Source organism: Phodopus roborovskii, unplaced genomic scaffold, assembly GCF_943737965.1.
Source record: "Phodopus roborovskii unplaced genomic scaffold, PHOROB, whole genome shotgun sequence".
Lineage (NCBI taxonomy): Eukaryota > Metazoa > Chordata > Mammalia > Rodentia > Cricetidae > Phodopus > Phodopus roborovskii.
In genome coordinates this window covers 36,539,219-36,558,787 of record NW_026125295.1, presented here as the reverse complement: position 1 = coordinate 36,558,787, position 19,569 = coordinate 36,539,219, and the positions used below count along the sequence as shown (strand labels likewise).

At 34.1% G+C, this 19,569-nt stretch overlaps 1 protein-coding gene across 3 annotated transcripts in view; it reads right to left on the bottom strand.

The window, feature by feature from the left end:
* Positions 1 to 19,569, bottom strand: part of Phip (pleckstrin homology domain interacting protein) — a 111,362-nt gene that overhangs the window by 33,095 nt on the left and 58,698 nt on the right. For 2 of the 3 annotated variants that reach the window (XM_051173027.1, XM_051173041.1), the window contains 8 exons: positions 18,498 to 18,626; positions 17,007 to 17,232; positions 13,695 to 13,832; positions 12,762 to 12,945; positions 11,245 to 11,362; positions 7,824 to 7,964; positions 3,162 to 3,238; positions 187 to 418 (listed from right to left, as the gene is read on the bottom strand). In XM_051173027.1, the coding sequence (XP_051028984.1) occupies positions 187 to 418; positions 3,162 to 3,238; positions 7,824 to 7,964; positions 11,245 to 11,362; positions 12,762 to 12,945; positions 13,695 to 13,832; positions 17,007 to 17,232; positions 18,498 to 18,626 (1,245 nt within the window). The remainder of the gene's footprint in view (positions 1 to 186; positions 419 to 3,161; positions 3,239 to 7,823; positions 7,965 to 11,244; positions 11,363 to 12,761; positions 12,946 to 13,694; positions 13,833 to 17,006; positions 17,233 to 18,497; positions 18,627 to 19,569) is intronic. The other variant, XM_051173034.1, reaches the window with a different exon arrangement.

The following is a 19,569-nucleotide window of genomic DNA, read 5'->3' as shown; positions in this document are numbered from 1 at the left end:
AGTGTCAAACATCCCAAACATTTGTGGCAACATAATCTCCATGTACTTTATTATTGCTTATCATATAATTATGAACTTTTTCAGTTGTTAATAAAACTCAAAAATGTTTGTGTTGGATTTGTCACATTTATGTTTTTAAATCATTTCCCCAGAAGAAAACACTAGAACTAAAAAATTTAAATCTACCTTTTGTTTTCTTTCTTTGGGCTTTTTTTTCTTTGGTGACGTTGATCCATCTTTTTCTTCATTTGCTTTTTTTCTTTCCTTTTTAATATTTTTTTGTTTCTGATTTTCAGATTCTTCCTCTTCATCTGAACTACTTTCTGCTTTCTTGGTTTTATGCTTAGGAACTTTCTTTGGTGGCTGCAAATTAATGCCAGCATCTGCTGTCCAATCAGAATAATCACTGGAGTAGTCACTAGAAGTGGAGAAGCAAATTTTAAATCACAGAGGGTATAGTTTTAAGATCATTTTACAAATATCTATATCTATATATATAGTATCTATATATATATATAGAGAGAGAGATAAAAAGCATGAATGAGCTAAAAGTTATTTCATTATGGTCAATTCCCAATAACTTTCATTATCTATAAACAAATTTCACAACTTCCTATAGAAAAATAAATATAAAACATTTTATAATTTCAAGAAGCATATTGTCCTACATATGTGTTAATAATACCTGGCATATTAGAAATAAGGAATGGTATATATCTTTTTCAGTTCAAATAGAAGTAGAAAGAGGCCTGGAGAGCCAACATGCATACACCACAATAAACAAACATAGGAATTTCTTTTATGAGGGTGTGGTGATATATTATTTATGATTTAATAAAGCTTGCCCAAAGATCAGAATGCAAAGCTAGCCACAGCCATAGAGACCAGTCTGTGGTGGTATACACCTTTAACACCAACAGACTCTGAAGACAGGCAACATTTCAAAGCTTCCCAGGGATATATGAGTATGAATCTGTCTAAATGAGAAACAGAGCTGACTCCTTCAGTCCCAGCACTAGAGAGAAATAAATAGACAGGAACTCAGTGTCTCATGCTGTGGTCTAGCAATTAGTCCCCAGTCATGTTGCGATCAGGACCCTTGATAGAGGTAAGAGCTCTCTGGTAGCTTGGCTGCTTTGCTTTTCTGATCTTCAGAAACCCAATATCTATCTCTGGGTTTTTAATTGTGTTACAGATCTTGGAATTCTTTTTAGTCTTTGAAGTGCTTGGAATTCATTGTTAAGCGCTCTAACACTGAAGTAGCCAAAGTATGAAATTCTTTATTTTTAAAATAGGGCCTCACTAGTTCTGGCTGGCCTTTAACTCACAGAAACTTACCAGCTTCTGCCTCCAGAGTATCCAGAGTAAGGAAATTAGAGACATGCATTAGCATGCCTGGCTTAAGGATGAAGTTCTTAACCAATGTGAATTCTCATGGTAGGCAGATCCTAAACTGGCAGCTGAAAATTGTGCCTACACAGTAGGAAGGCTGTACTCATAAACATTACTTAGCATGTAAAATGAAGTTAATTTCAGGGTAGGAGTGTGGCTTAATGGTAAAATGTTTTTTCCCTAGTATATACAAAGTCCAAGTTTGATGAGCCACAGGACCACAATAATACTATTTTATCTACACTTCCATTATGGAGAAGCATACAGGATGGATTCTCTTACATGCCACTATCAATCATGCTCACCATTATCTTTACAGTTTACCTTTTACAGATACACTAATCCTGATATGGTATCCTAAACATATCTAGCTATATTGTCTTCTGTTAATTTTAGTACATAAGACTATTTGCTTGTTTTACATAGATTTAAGTAAAAATGTCTTAAAGAAATTAGTTAGATTATGTTAAAATCTATAATCACACTACACTAAACCAATATTAACCAGTAAGCTAAACAGCAGATTTTGAACTATGGTTTTAACCCATCACTGACTTTTTCCCTAGTCTAAATCATCTTTATTGTCATTTACCTGGTTCTTTCCATCAGAATCAAAGTAATAAAAAAAAAATGCTTTTTAATGCGGATTTTTAAAATGATTGTTGTGCATTTTTTTGGCACCTACCTATTTAGTTCTAGCTGGCCTAGATTTCACTATGTATACCAAGCTGGCCTCAAGCTTACAGAGATTCTCTTTTTATCTACATCCAAAGGGCTAGGAATAAACCCATGTGCTACCATACACAACCTTTAAAATGGCTTTTAAAGAATCTAAATAATGTTTTCAAACACTCTCTTCTAGTAAGGATTCTCTTCAGCTTATGCACTGACTGCTGGTCTCTAGAATATTCAATTCTTCATAAAGACTCAATGACAATAAAACTGCAGAAGCCATGTTTTTCACAACATTGATTCTCAATTGTTAACACCACCAATGCTCTTTCAGTGTAAGATTTACTATGTTGTCTCCTGATTTAAAATATACTATTTTAGCAGCTGAACCAAGAGAAAGTGAACTTGTTTTCACTGCTCTGCTTCAAAAACAGAAAACTATTAAATACTATCTATAGACATTTGTATATCATCATTAAGAATTACTATTGAGGGACAGGAATGCCTTTGATACTAGAACTGATTAGAATCTTGTAGAAATATTACAGCCTCACTTAATATTTCTTTTAAAAATGTATTTTAGGGACTGCTAAAGAAGAAAAAATATAGGGAACAACTAATAATTTCCTCCCCCAAGGGTATGTATTCCCATTGACCATTAAACCGCTGTTATGTAGTAGGGCTATTAAGCCTCTAAAAAATGTGAAATTCCACCATAAGTTGTTGAAGGATTGAGTTCTTGCTTGCATGATCAAAACAGGGTAGCAATTAGTAATAGCCCATAAATACGTCCACACAGGAGCTAATCTAATAGGACCTCTTTACTCTTATAATCTGATGCTTAAACATTCTTCAAATCCAGCAGTGAAGCTAAATTATAATTCTGTATGACAAATACATGAGTCAGAAATACAATAACAAGTAGGCAGATGAGTTAAAAACATCACTTTACAAATCTAGCTGCAATTTTTCTAGAGACACTTCAGAAAAAGGATTTAAACTGTTGTTAACCAAGGCCCTTTAAATAAAGTTTATATAAAAGATCTGGATAGGCAGAGGTAGAGCAGATGGAAAAGCAGCATGCCCTTCATTTATACCTGGAACTGCCATCACTGTGCCATGCGCGCTCTTCCTCTTCAGACGTCCCACCACTGACTGCAACCACCTCACCTTCCTGAGACAGGAAATAATGACTGCATGAGACGATGCCCAAGAACAATGGGATATCTAACACCTGACTTGGTAACAGAAAAGTACAATTCTTATATTTTTATTCAAAAAAGTCAAAACAAATGTTCATAAGGATTATCTATTAATAGCAAATACCTCTCAGATAATTACCAGGTTTCACTTTTATTCTTCAGATCTGAGAAGTGAATGCAGGATTTTGGACATGGAAGGTTCTTAGCTACATCTATAGCCTTGTGATTCTCTTTCCTGTTTCCCAAGTGCTAGAATTACACATTTACACGAATGCCAATAGGCTTCACTTTTAAAAGCCTAAGAATAAAATTTTTAAAATGATTGACATCAGTTAACTACACTGAAACTTATGTATACTTCTTGAATTTTTTAAAAAGCTGTTTTCTCTTTGTAGATAATTTTAGAATCTTAAAATTAGTTACATTTATACACATATACACAAATATATACACATATATCTAATATTAAAACAACTTTATGAAACAGGATATTCCATCACTAGCCTTATTTTATCCAATGAGAGATTACAACAAATCAAATAACATGTTTCTTCTCTTAGTAACTGTTAAAAGTTCAGAGAATATTATGGGTTAAGGTACTTTTTTCATTACTTTTTGGTATAAATCTTATGTATCTTCTTTATACAAATGTCATGTTCCAAAAATACCAGTCCCCAGAGTTACTGACTACTTTTAAGTGATTTCTTTAGTGTTTGTCATCTTGCTTAGACTTAACAAAGATTAGAAATAATCCATTATTTCAATATAAAATGCTTTAGAAGTTAGTTTGAGGCAGCACAAATGTTAAGAAAAAAAGCTTAATTTGAATCTAGGTCATTGTTGTCCAAAGCCTCGACAATTTTCAACAAGATTGATTCAGTTTTACTACATACTGGGCATATCCAAACCAGCACAAGAGGATAGTACTCTTTACAACTTAAACACTTTTTAAAATGTATTTTTTTTTATATATTTGTGTTGGTTCATGTTTACATTTGTACTACCTGTGTGCCTGTTGCTTGGAGGTCAGAGAAAGAGTTAGTACCATGGATTAACTAGAGTAATGGTTGGTTGTGGACTTGCTAGGACACAAAGGCAGGCAGGTGCTTTAGAAGAGCAGCAAGTGCTTTTAATAGCTAAACCACCTTTTCTAGCAACAGAGTATTTTATTTTTTAAAATTTTAAATAGAATATGATTATATCATTTCTCCCTTTCTCAACACTCAGCTGCCTCTCACTGGCCATTTCTTTATTACTGTCCATTTATTTATGTATTTACTACAAATAAAGATATAAACACAACCTGCTGAGTCTGTTAAGTTTTCATTCTTTTTTTTTTTTTTTTTTTTTTTTTTCTTAATTTCCTATTCCTATTTTGGCGAAGAATGTGAAGCATGTAACTATTCAAGTGTTTAGTAAACTAACTGAAATCCACAAATAAATGAGTTATTTTTATATTTCATGTTATTTCCTTAAAGGGAAAGAAAAGTAGAATAACTTTTCTAAATTCAAAACATTAAAAGACAAAATACTTCAACCACAAAAGTTAGGTTTCTTTCCATTAATAATTATTTTCTATTAACATATGCAAGTTTTTCTTAAAAAAAAAAAAAAGGAAAGAAAAGAAAAGAAAAGGAAGAAAGAAAGAAATTCCCTAAACAGCTTTAAAAGAATGCTGACCTTGGCTGAAATTTTCAGACCACTATGTAAAACTGTCAAAATAATAAACTGAACAGTAAGTGGTTTATAAACTTTTTTTTATTTAAAAGAATATTATAAATTTCTCAATGCTGTAGAATAATGATCTTGTACACTGTAAAGATTTATCACTAGTATTGGTTTAATAAAATGCTGATTGGCCAGTAGCCAGGCAGGAAGTGCCAGCCAGACACAGAGGAATCAAGATGAGAATGCCTTACTAAGAATAGGTATCAAACTACTTGGCTGAACATAAAAAAATTATGGGTAAATGTAAGCTGTAAGAGCTAGTTAATAATAAGCCTGAGTTAACAGATCAGTTTATAATTAATATAAGCCTCTGTGTTATTTGGGACTGACCAGCTTCGGGACCAGACGGGACAGAAACTTCTGTCTATATCTTAAAACTAAAGCTCTCATAAAGCAAATGATTTGCCCAAGTGTAGTCTTCCAAAATGATCAATAGATGGCAAGGTAGCAAAGACCTATTCATGAGGCTGAGAGACAGGATATCACTGTGCTTAGGTTTGAGCAATACATTGTCTCAATAACAATCAAACCTTCCCCTGAATTTCTCATATCAGGTGTAATTAATTTGTAGTTTTCTTGTTTTGCTAGAATAACCACATTGTTCTACTTTGGCTATAACAGAGCTTAAAGCCACTGTATAATAATGTAAATGTAATTGTTTAGGCAAGGCCACTGGTAATTCCTAAGAAAGCACAGAAGGCAGGTCTTGGGAGGCAGTAAAATCTGAACAAACTAACCACATGGAAAAGAAGAAACACTAGATTTCTTCCTGACGAAGAAGAAAATTTGCTTGCAAAGAAAAGTGACTAAAATGCTGTTTATTCTGGGTAATCTGAGAAAATGCTCTTTCCTTCTCAACAATCTTCTTTATTATTCAAAAACCTAGTCTGAAATATATATATATATACACACACACACACACACACACACACACACACACACACACACACACACTGGTAGAAAAAGAATCATAGAATGATAAAACTAAATTCTTTTTCTTTTAATTTTTACTTTTAAAAAATGTTATTGAGATAGGCTCTAAGTATTATTACCAAAACAAGCCTCAAATTTCTGGACTCAAATGCATCATGCCCCAGTCTCCAAAGTGCTACGATGCAGAAAGAATATTTCATGGCATCTGCGATTTGGAGACTAACACTGTGGATAAGGTCACACCAGATACTCAAGAAAATTCTTAAATATGCTAAACAAAAGCTATAACTTGGTTTCAAAATAGAATAGCTATCATTGTCTAAGGGAAACTCATCTCTCAATATTAAAACACAGTAAGAACTATGAAAGGAGAAAGGATTTAGACTGAAGTACTGTATAAGATGGCTGTTGTTTGCTGATTGATTTTGCTTAAACATTTGTAGAGATAGCTGTGCACAAGAGTAAAACATTAAAAAGCTATGAATTTGTTACTAAGATTAAAAATGTAACCAAAATGGTCAACTGCTTCTATTCTTGATAGTTATACTGAACCACAGCATCATGGTACCAATTTCATGGCTCAGATTTAATGTAAAGGGAAACCCATTTAATGATTAGTCGCCACTTAATAGTAACACAGATAAAAAGTTAAACATCTTTGGACTGGTGTTTTCTATTTTAGCCAGTCTGACAAGTGTAAGATGGTATCTCAAGAGTTGTTTTGATTTGCATTTTCCTGATGGTTAAGGATGTTGCACAATTTCTTAAGTGCCTTTTGGCCATTTGAGATTCCTCTACTGAGAATTCTCTATTTAGCTCTATACCTCACTTTTTAACTGAATTATTTGGTGTTTTGGTAACTAGCTTCTTGAGTTCTTTGTATATTTTGGAAATCAGCCCTGTCAGACGTGGGGTTGGTGAAGATCTTTTCCCATTCTGTGGGTTGTGTTTTGTCTTGTTGACTATCTCCTTTGCCTTACAGAAAAATTATAAAAGAAAAATAAAAACAAAAACAAAAAACAAAAAAATAGACCTGCAATAGATAGGTAACATCCAAAGGTGACAAAACAAAGTATAATAAAATGAATCAAAAAACATTACACAGCAGGCACAAGAATCAGAGACCCACACATTCCCACACTCAGGAGTCCCATAAAAACAGTGCTGAAATTTATAATATATACACAGAGAGGCTGGCGCAGACCCATGTCTGCTCCATGCTTGATTCTTCTGTCTCTGTGAGCTCATGTGTACTTAGCGTAGTTGATTCAGAGGGCAAAAGGAAGGAGAGTGGGAGGGAGGGAAGGGACCCCCAAAGGGAGTGGCACTATTAGAAGGTGCAGCCTTGCTGGAGATAGTATGCCACTATGCAGGCAGGCTTTGAGGTCTCTTGCTCAAGCTTCCCTTAATGTGACTGTCAGTCAACTTCCTGTTGCCTATAAGATACAGGACTCTAATCTCCAGCACCATGTCTGGTCTGCATGCTGCCTTGCTCCCCACCATGACAACGGACTGGGCCTCTGAACTGTATAAGTGATCCACCCCAATTAAATGTTCTCCTTGTTAAGAGTTGCCATGGTCATGGTGTCTCTTCACAGCAATAAAAATCCTAAGGCACAGGATTCCCATTAAACAGTATTTTGTACTTAACATACTATGCTCCCAAGGTATTCTAAACTTTTATCAATGAGAAGAATAATTAACCCATATGGACTATTTGTTTTGTAAATTTGAGACTGGATATGTGACATCTCTAGAAGTAGGTCTTTAGTAAATATATGGCTACTATAAAGTCTAAAATGTCATATCAAAATTACATATCAATGAATGCAAATAATGAAAGTCATATTTTAAAAATAAGTACAAATGAAATTTGTAAATGAGCTAAGATCTTACATCTGAAGAACTAGTCCCATTTTCTATCTCCTCCAAGGGCCTAGGCATTTCTTCCAGTGCAGATCTTGTACGGTAATTGTGTTGATTTGCTTGTTGCTTTTTGGAATCACCCAGATCCAGGAAATGCTCATGAGCATGATTCTGAAAAAAATAAAACTTACTAACAATAGGCTTTAAAGAACACATTTTCGTGTTTGACAGTCATACTATGGAAAATTCATACATACTTAAAGTACCACTGAAATGGACTGTGGTACCAACTAAAATTCTTTCTGAAATACATCTCAAAAAGTCAGCGACAAGCTGGGCACAAAGGCTCAATACTTTAACCCCAGTATTCAAAAGGCAGAGGACAGTGAACCTCTGTGAGTTCAAAGCCAGCCTCACCTACATAAAAGAGCTCCAGGGCAGCCAGGACTATGTAGAGATCTTGTCTAAAACCCTACCCCCAACCACAACCAAGTCACCTGCAGAGGGACACATGCAAATAACCAAGTAAAAATTGACAAAGTCATTGACAGATATATTCAAATATAAAACATTCCTAGAAAAGTTAAAGGAACTTCAAGAGTGAAAAGCAGATGCTATGAAGAAGCACCAGCTAAAGATGATTAAATATAAAAAGTAATCACTTAACTGGTAATAGGGAAAGGCAGCAGGTTGATCATAAAGGTGGAAATGTATTTTAATGAGTGAGGACGTTAAACGGGCTCTTTACTGCCCAAAGCTTTAAAAGAAAACAAATGTGACTCACAAATGCATGGAAAACACAGTTTTTGGAAGGCAGGCTGGAACAAGAGGACCTAGAGCTGAAATCCAGCCTCAATAAGAACAAATAACAACAAAAAACAAAACTCACAAAACAAAAAAATCCATCCCAAACAATGTTTTAAGGTTTCAGAACTGAGTTGAACAAAATGAAACAAAGCTTGTATTATTAGCTCTATCAGAGTCAAACCTGAGAATGCAGAAAGTAAAGCACAGTACTAAAGATTACCCTAAAACACAATGAACTTGGAAGCCAGAGAGATGGCTCAAATGAGAGCACTGGCTGCTCTTGCAGAGGACCAGAGTTCAGATTCTAGCACCCACACAGCAGCTAATAATAATCTGTTAACACTTCAGTTCCAGGGTTCTGTTGAATTCTGGATTCCACTGGCAACCATTCATAAAAATAAATCTTAAAAAAAAATAAATCTTAAAAAAAAAAAAAAAAAAACAGAATGAATGAACCTTGATACTAGACACCAAGGAGAACAGTAGGAAAATCTGACAGAAAGTAACTAGGAACCTAAAATTATATCCTCACTGCTGAATGTGAAATGAATGTTCACATACAAACCCAAGATTCAATCCAAACACATCTGTTCTAAATTTTATACAAATCTTTACTTTGTCAAACAATGATAAATCCACTATTAAGAATTTAATATCATTCCTTCCATTTGGCATACTCAAGTTCATGTCACACAAAATTGCTATGTTCTCACTGTGGTAAACCTCATCTATAATTCTGACACTTCTGGTAAGATAAATTCCTAATCAAAGAATCTAAGAAGCATTTTAAATGTTTATTGTTTGGCTTTTCTTTGGGGCAGGATCACACATCACACCTGGCTATTCTAAATGTCTGAAGGAATGACATGGTGAACAGAAAGCTGGCTGTTAAACTAGCACTTGTTTTCTTATCAAGATTCAACATGAAATCTACTTTATCATGTGATGATGCTTTGGCCAATGGTTAAGTCTGGCATGTTATTAAAGCAGTATCAAAGAGCCTTCCACAGGGCAAGCATATGTACTTTGTACTTTTCTCTTTTGATTGACCCTGAATTATATAACTTTAACTGAAGACTCCCACTATCCTCAGGTATGTGGTCATTTCTGGAAGAATAAGAAAATGGAAAATCTTCAGTCCTCACTAAAAAGCACCACTCTTGACTCTGTATTGTAAAGGTTATTTTTGTTTGTTTTTATAGATTTAAATTACATTTACTTGTGTTTGTCATCTGTGTTGCCCGTGTTGAGGTCAGAGGACAATACAGCCCAGCCAGTTCTCTTCTACCATGTTGGTTCCTGGTATCCAACTTAGCTTATCAGGCCTGGCAGCTGAGCCAACCTTGTCAACCTCTACCAAGGACTTCATATTTTTGGATGAGTCTAGCCTTTAATGGCTCACCACAAAGATTTTGTTCATGAAAAACATATTTCAACTTTTAAATGATTATAAACTAGTCGGAAACCAGTAATTTTTTTTCTTTTTTCTTTTCTTTCTTTTTTTTTTTTTTGATCACTACAATGATAATAAAGGCTTGCTTAAGAAGCTGTTTTATAAATGCTTTGACTCCAAAATTTAAGTTGAAGGACAAGTTACTGGGGAAAAGGATTTCTATTTTTTTTTTCCACAGAAAATGAAAAGATGTGGATTCCTTCCAGACTAATGTGGTTTAATCACGCCAGACCGCCTGAAACATAGTACAAGGTGATCCTACATTCAAAACAGCTGGACAAAACAGCCCTACAGACTACAGCCAGGATATCTGAATCTTCTTCGAATCCCCCATGACAGCGCCCCTTACCAGCAGGAAGTAGTTTGGAAAGAACAACGCCCAAATTCCCAAATATTGTGTATAAATGTTTGTTTTCATTTCATTGGACTTTGTTATATAAAATTAAATAAAATAATAAAAAAAAGACAGATGAAGAAAAAAAAAAAAAAAAAAGAAGCTGTTTTATATATTCTTCCTAAACTTCAGAACTAATGGCTCTGAAAACTTTCCAACTAAGCTAGAGGAGGGAAAATACAAGTCTCACAGGGTAGGGCCACCGAAATGACAAGAGGACAAAATACTAGGGACAATCTACCTGTCTTTATTTTGTAATTGTTTATGTTTTGATTATATGTCACATGATTTCCTGGCACCCATAGAGGCCAGATAAGGGTGGTGGATCCCCGGAACTGAAGACAGTTGTTAATGTAAAACCCAGGTCCTCTCTACCAGCAGGCAAGTGCTCGAAACCACTAAGAGACCTCTCCAGCCATCAACCCACCAATCTTGAGAGAAAAGGGCTGATGTGATTATTAATAACAGATAAGTATAAAACATCAACATAGGGAAAAATAAGTTATAGAATATACAATTAATAGAAGAACTGAAAATACTTTTCAGTTTATTGAATATAATATATATGTAAAAATTTGCATTTGGGGAAGAGATATGCTAAGAGATAGAAAATGCAAAAATAAAAGTTTTAAGTGAGAAACAAAAAAAAAAAATCCAAATAAGTAACCAGGAATTATAGCAATCTTCATTAGTATTATTTTGCTTATAATATTAATACTTATAATTTTAAAAGGAAGCCCTAAAATAGGGATTATATTTACCCCCACCACACTATTAAAGATCAAACTAATATTTACCTTTGAGACAGTAAGAATTTTATTCTCTTTTGCAACAGCTAAGTGTTTCCTTTTCTCTTCTGACCTATAACTCTTTATTTCTTCTTCTCCCTTTGCAGTTCTCCATTCTTCTTGTCTACTAAAAGAGAATATTAAAACCCATAAACATTAATCTACAATTTTACAACTTTTTCCTTTCAAATGAATGATAGTTATTATATTTTCATTCTAAGTGGAACACGTGGATCAGGACTTAACTAAAATAATAGAAAGAGAGTTTGTCTCTCCCCACATTTCCAACTGTTTCTGCTGTGGCAATTAGAAATCAAATAAAGTATTAAATCCGACAAGGTTATATCATAGACACCTTCTTTATTAGGTATATGGCTTGTGCTTAGACAATCTTACAGGTCAAATAAGATATATGCAATCTATTAACATCAGAGAGCCTTGAGGTTGAAACACCAATTCCTGAAGCACACATAATTTTCCCAGTGACAAAGAATGGACCCTACTACCCAAAAATAAAACCAGGTTCTATTCCAGACATCAAGGTGAAACTAAATAAATAGAAAAAGAAAAAAAAAAAACAAACAAAAAATTATTAACTTTGAATTTTAATTTCATTAAACTCAACTCCTTAGAACGAGATAGAGTATTTTAAAGGAAGTGCTTAAACGAGATAGAGTATTTTAAAGGAAGTGCTTACTGCATACACATGAGAACCTGAATGTGGATCCCTAGCACCTGCCCACATACCAGATGCAAGAGTCTGAGTGAATCCTTAACATCAATGCTGGTGTTAGGAACTAGCAGCCAGCTGACCCCTTGGACAATGGGCAGGACGCTCAAGGCTGTGTCATCGCTACCTGGCTGCCAGAGGACTCAGTTAAGCATGCGCAAGCCCCCTTTTAAAGCAAGTGCGCCAAGTGTGTCTCTCTGGTTCCTCTCTTGCCCCCTCCTGCTCTCTCTCTCTCTCCTGCTTTTGGTTGGCCACCAGCTACCCCCTCTTTCTTTCCCTTCTCTCAATAAACTCCACGTGGGTGCTGAGTCTCATGTTTGTGTTTTATAGGCATTAGTTGCATCAAAAGAACAACAGCTGGTACTATGGGAGAATGCACAAACAAAACACACTGGCCAGTTAGCCTTGTCAATCAATAAGCTCTAGCTTCAGTCAGTGGCCCTGTGCCTAAAAATAAAGTGCACAATGACAGAGGAATACACCTGATATCAACCTCTAGGCTCCACACATGCACAAATATAGGCATATGCTTACTCATAGAGACAAAGGATACCAACAGTAAAATTTGAATTGATACTCAACTAAATATTTAGTGAACCTAATTATGATCCTTTTTCCTAAGCATCTGCTATCTCAAACCATTTACACAAATTGTTATAAACAAATGTAGGAGTTCAATTTTTGCCTTTTGATACTAGCTTACAAGAAATCACCAGGTTGAAGAGATATTTTCAAGAATATTAATCAAAAGGATTGCAAGCAACTACAGTAAATACCAGTTGATAATTCTCCTTACCTAGCAACACCAGCTGAAAGCTCAGGTACCACCACCCTTCGGCTCCAAGCAACAAGATCTCGCTCTGTGGCTATTTCACTTCGTGGAGCGTTGCTGTGCATCTGCCGCACACCTTCAATTTGCCCACTGCGTCTCAATCCTACATTTGGTGGTGAATGAACTTCAGAGGTAGAACTTACAGAGCCTACATTGGCAGTGGGGGTGGGGAGGGGGTAGAGAATCAGCATAATTAAATTCTACTTAGTCACCTCAGTTTATTATAAAAAAAACTACCATTTTTTCCACACAATGCTTTTATAGCAAATAATTCAAATACCATTATCAGGAACAAAACCACAGGCAAAAAGGTTAATGAAAACAGAAATGTGGTTATTCAATTGACTGGATAAATTAATGAATCATAATTATGGATTATTGAGCTCAGGTACTGCCAGTACAAAATCATTACTTAAAAAAAAAAAAAATTGCTAAGGTAGGCTTTCTGGGAATTTAAAAAAAAAAATCCAAAGACATTTACAGCTCACAAATTTAACTTTTCTTTTAATATTAAACATACAGCAAATAAAAGGAACTAAAATTTTGACTTTGACCGTGCTTTGAAAAGGATATAATAAGCTGATTTTTCATGTTTCTCATGTTTACTATAAGATCACTTGCCCAGTATGAGAAAAGCCCTAGTTTCCATCAAAGCAGTAAGGGAGTAGGGTATTAGTAAATAGAATCTGATTTCTAATATTTACCTTAGGAAATCTGGAAGATTATCCATATTTTAAAAATTCATCTCTAATGTAAAACCTTGCATTTGTTTTTCAAAAAAAATAATCATTTTGGTAGCCTGTTTCATTTTATGTATGTGCTGAAATTGTTTAGTCATTTCTCTATTGCTGGTGATTAGATGCTCTCAGTTTTTCAAAGTATAATCTCGAAGCTTACCTCTGTTTAAACGGCTGGCATTACTGACACCTGCTTCACCAGAACGCCTCAGGTCCTGTTCCTGTTGTAGTCTTTGAATCATGCTGTCTAGAGGACTGATATCCTGGCTCGCTTGCTGGCTTAAAACTTGGTTCAATCCTATGTAAGATTACAGAAAATACTAGTCAGTCTCATAAAAGTCCATAATTAAATAAAAAAGTTGCTTACCATGTGCTAAAGACTGCATGTAGTGACAAACTAGACATCAAGATCTTTTTCCTACAGCAAACTACCCATCCTGATTGGGCTCTTTGAGAAGGCATCATTTGAAATGGACAATTGGGTAAAGCATGTGAGAAGAAAAGTGTCAGATCAGGCTCAGATAAATGGGAAAATTTCATACTTTTAACCCAATCTACTTATTAGTACCTCCTATTCACGCCTTCAAATACTAAAATGATAATTTGTTTTCACTGGGAAAATTTCCAAAGTTCCCTTGAAAGAACAATCTATTACCTTCTTTCAGATCCTTATTAATTTTCTATCTAGGCAAATATGGAATATAAAAGAAAGCTCAGCAAGTTAATTTCTCAAATCTACCTTAAATTGGAATACATAAAAATGTTCAGTCTTGGGGCTGGAGAGATATAGCCCAGCAGATAAAAGTTTGTGCTAGCCTTGCAGAGGATCCCAGTTTAATTCCCAGCATCTGCATGACGCAACTTGTAACCACTTTTGTTTAACTCCAGCTCCTTGGGGATTGGACACAGGCAACCACACAAACCAGCCCACTGCCCTACATAGACACAATTAAATATAAAATCAATCTTTTTTGAAAAGTTCAATCTTGAAGACAGAATGGAAAAAAAATCAAGAGCATTTAATAAGAGTTATGAAATTATTTCTATTAAAAATAGCAAGTGGAATAGAATAATTAACATTAGGTGTATATATATGTGTGTGTATATATATATATATATATATATATATATATATATATGTGTGTGTATATATATATATGTGTATATATAAGGGTTTGACAAAAGTTGTAAAGAGAATGCCCCAAAAAATTCTGAAAAGTAGTAAGAAAAAGAAAATACCATAATTACTTGACTTATTTTACATGCGAAAACTCTAATCAAATAGAAAAAAACAATGACTAAGTCACAAAGCTAATAAGTAATAAAATACAGAGCTAAGGTCAAATGTTTACACTTAATTTCCTAATTTGCTGCTAGATCATATCTGAATATTGATTAGTAATTTGGTATAGCTCCCCTAAGTTTACAATTGAATAAATACTTTTAGGTATCAATGTGACAAAACTTCACTTAAATAATTTTTATTATTATAATAAGCCATATCTAGTTTTACTTAGCTTTGCAATGTTTAGCAAATATATTTTCAAAATCCTAAATTTGCAAATAAAGTGTGTAATGATTCTGTTTTTCTTAAAAACATTTGGTTTTTGTTTCATTTTGTACTAAGTAGTTTTATTTCAGAATTCTAAAATAATGATAATTTGGAGAAGTAGAAAAAATTTTAAAGTAAATACTAAGAAGCTAGAATTACTGCTGAATGTTCTCTTATGAACATTGTTAATATCTATCACCAATCTCAAACTGAAGATCATGCTATTTTATTATTCTGAATGTTTCTCACAAGCACATGCTCTAAAAGCTCAGGCTCCAGTCTGTGATGCTCTCCTGGAATCTGTGCACCCTTGCTGGAGAAGTAGATGAGTAACAGTCTACGTTTCTTTGCTTCCCTTCTGCAGCCACATGTTCCTGCTCCACTTTATTCACCACACTATCATGAATGTCACTCTCAGAAATTGGAAACCTTAATATAACTATTTCCTGCTTAAGTTGCTATTGTGTATTTTTCAGCAAGAATAAAGGTATCTAGCCCTACTTCTAAAAGCAGCAAGGCTTTCTGTTTCCCAAATTCTTACAGTGCAATTATTATTATCTATGAAAGCTTTGTTATAAAAGCTGTAAATTGGAGGGAAAGTATCAATTACAATAATATTGTTAATTAATGAATGATTCTTTCCCTTATTTCTTGAACCTAAAACCCCTGAGAAAAATCCAAACTTTGCCAGTTATACTCCAAGAGATTTGATGCATCCTAATTAATTAATCCCATAAGTGATACTTCTCTAGTACTGAAACTTCTAAACTAGGATTAGTTGTCAACCAGTAGCTATTCTTAGCTTCTGTGAGTATGCTAAGATATGCTAAGAAACATTAGTTTTACATATTAGATATTCAAGCCTATACTATAAAAGTAGCAATGGAAGCAATTCTAAAATTCTAATCCTTTTTTTTTTTTTTTTTTAAACCATCCATTAGGGTAGAAATGTCTAATTTAAGAACCAGCACTTTCTAATATGTCATCTTTATTCCAATTTTACACACAATCCTATAGCTTGCTATATCACAACATCTTTAATTTTCTGTTCTATTTATAGGACCTAAACTCATACTTCACCCAGCACACAGAAGCTCTAGCCAATACAATATACTGTTAAAACAGGTATGTATCATCTTCACAAACTTTTTTAGCCTACAATATCATTCCTAATGACAAAACTTATTTAATCTTTAGAGGGTCTTTATTATCTTCACCTGATTAGTCTGTCAGTGTTACACTTGTCAAATAGGGAAAGAAGAGTCTACACACCTTTTCTACATTTTAACCAACCACTAAATTCTTCAGCTCACTTGACTTCAACATTCCATGACTTCACAGAAACAGCTCTCTACATTTTTCAGCCCTATCTTCTCACAAACCTTTAAAAGCTGATCACATGTAGATAGGTGTGCAAGGGACATGCCTTTAATCCTAGCACTCAGGAGGCAGAGGGTCTCTGAGAAATCAAGACCAATTTGGACTAACATAAAAACTTCTTAAACTACAACATGAATAGTCAATCTAGTTTTAGATTTTTCCAAGTATTATTAACTTTACTAATATCAATCACAATTACAATTATGTATTTGTTTATAACTGTTTTCTAGCCTTGGCAACTAAGATTTTGAGAAAATGGATCGTGTCTAATTTCTTACTGAATATAAAGGCTTAGCAGGTTAGGACAGAAAGTTTTCAATAACTGCTAAATGGATAAATGATTTCATTTATGATGATTCTATTAATCCCTTAATGTTGGAAACTGCTATGACCCAAAATTATTAATTTAAATCTTCAATTTTTAATTATCCTGTAATGCTTAATGTATTTATTGGAAGAACTTTGCATTTGTTCAAAACAAGTATGTAAAAAGTTTTAGAATCTGTAAAAAACTTGGCCCCTATGGAAATGGATGCATACCTGAAGAAGTGACTCCCATTTGAGGGATGAGCTGCTCCTCCCTGCAATTTTCACGACCAGGAACTAATCTCTGGTATCTTGATGGATGAGGATTTCCGTCAACATCAACCAGAAAGGGGGGAGGCATGAGATGAGGTGCCTGCTGAGTCTGCTCATCTAATACAAAATTGTTGGCATCACGGATAAGGGGCCGATAATCACTATGAAAAAACATCTGATCTGCTATCTGTAAAAAGAAAGGTCCATAAAACACTGGAAAAAAATAATCGTGAAAAAATTGATAAAATGTATAATTGAAGCCTAGAACTATATCACAAATTATGGTATTACATATCTATTTAAAAGTATGATATGAGACTCGGATTTAATTTCTGCATCCATACTGCATGTAATCCCCAGAATTAAAAGGATTGAAGGAACCAAAGAGTCTTCTATTCTTAATTCATTTCAAGCACATCTCTATATATCCTTCATTGCTTAGTGTAAAAGAATCTAAATGGTAAGTAAAATTACACCTAAGCATAAAACATTCAAAGATACTTTTACTTTCACAGATACTATGCTCTACTTTAAATCTTTAGGCATGTGATATTTTGGGGGGAACAATTGAACATAGAGTACCAAACATGCCAAACACGTGCTATACTACTGAGCTACACGCCCCAAAATTCAAGATTTATGTAATGTCAACAATAAAAAACTAATGTGACTATTGTCTTCAGGGTATTTTCAATAATGTAAAATTATTATGAACTCAGCCCTGACAGATCTACAACTTCAGATTGCCACGGGCTAATCTGCAATGTCTTAAATTAAATCAGTAATCATGCAATCAATAAAATACAAACAAAACATTTAATTATTTTAACCACTAGTCCTTAAGAATATTTAGCAACAAAATATTAGCAGGTCACACAATTTGAAAATCATATGAAAGCTAAGGAGTAATAATCCATATAACTATGGGTACCATCTTCTACTCAAATTAATTTATTCCAAGTTAAGAACTCAAATCAAGATTGTTCTAACAAGATAAATAAAAAGCTGTTCTTTCTGAACTATTCAATTATTGAAAAGTAAGATTTTATAGATGTATACTTGCCTTTACACTACTTTCTAAAAGCAAGTCTCCATAAAATAGGATTCTTTGAGCTTATTTAAAGATCATTTTTAATTGTGTGTAGATGTAGGTAGGTAGGTGTGTAGGGGTGTGTGTGTGTGTGTGTGTGTGTGTGTGTGTGTGTGTAATTGCATGTGGGTATGTGCACTTGAGGCCAGAGGCATCAAAATGATTTTGAATTACCTGCCATGGATCCTGGGAACCAAACTCTGAAAGATCAGCAAGTGTTCTTAGGCACTGAGCATCTCTCCAGTCCCAAACTAATTTTCAAAATGTGTTCTTACCCACTTCTAAGAAAAAACATATAACCCCTGAACACCCATGTATTTAAGACTTAAACAGGAAAATAATGCACATTTATCATACTCTACCTTGTCATACTTGCTACTAGACCCAAAACCAAAAATTAAGAGATGTCCATGAGAATCTGTACATGCAAAGTGCTGACCATCAGGGGAGCATTTGCAGTCGAACACTGCACCATGTCCTTGGCCTTCAATCTGAAACATATTTAACCAAAAATCAGAAAATGGTCATTAAAATATAAAAAACTGGCACTACCGTTTCTAGTATAATAGAAAGATTTAAAAGTATACATACATCCTGATAAAGGAAGATTAAGTATATCAAACAGATAACAGTAAATTTTGTGAAAATTCATGAAAACTGCCAGATTAACAGCATTGAAAAAGAATCCCAGTCACAAACCAGACACAATTCAGAAAATAAAAATATACAGATTTCACCCCCACCCAGAGAATTCTATTTCACATTTTAACCCAGATTAAAACATAAATGAACCATACATTCCATCTTTTTCCATACATTCCTGCCCTTTCTGTAAAGGCTAAGAACATGGAGCAACGGTAGTAATTTCTTTTGTAACACTCAGAAGTAGTAGCCAGAGATCACTGCTTACAAGACACTAAATTTCATTTGTTTTGGTTTAAAAAAAAAAAAAATAAATAAAAATCCCTAGCGGTCTGACTCATCTTCTAATGGTGAATTTTAAAGGTTAAAGAAAAGGGATTTTTTTACCTGATAATTGTTTTCTGTTTTCCAGTTCCATTAATCCAGAACGAATGGATTTCTCCCTGCAACCTGTCAATCAAACAGAGGTGGCCAATCACCACTCTGATTTTTTTTGCTCTCAGTGCTTCTTCAGACTATGTCCCAGTTGAAAACGTCTTTAGCAGTGTTCTGAAAGAGGTAAAAATTCTACCCTATCTAAAGCACATCTAGGGACTGAATTTCAGAAACATCTAAAATAGGGAATTGACTCCCAAACAAATAATAACTAAGGATGATTTTCAACAACTGTGATTGGCTTTCTGGATTAGCAGAATCGGAACACACACATTATCAGGTAAGAAATACCTCCTTTCTGTTCCGGTATCCACTGATCTAGAACAAACTAAACTTGATTGGTTATATCCTAGGAAA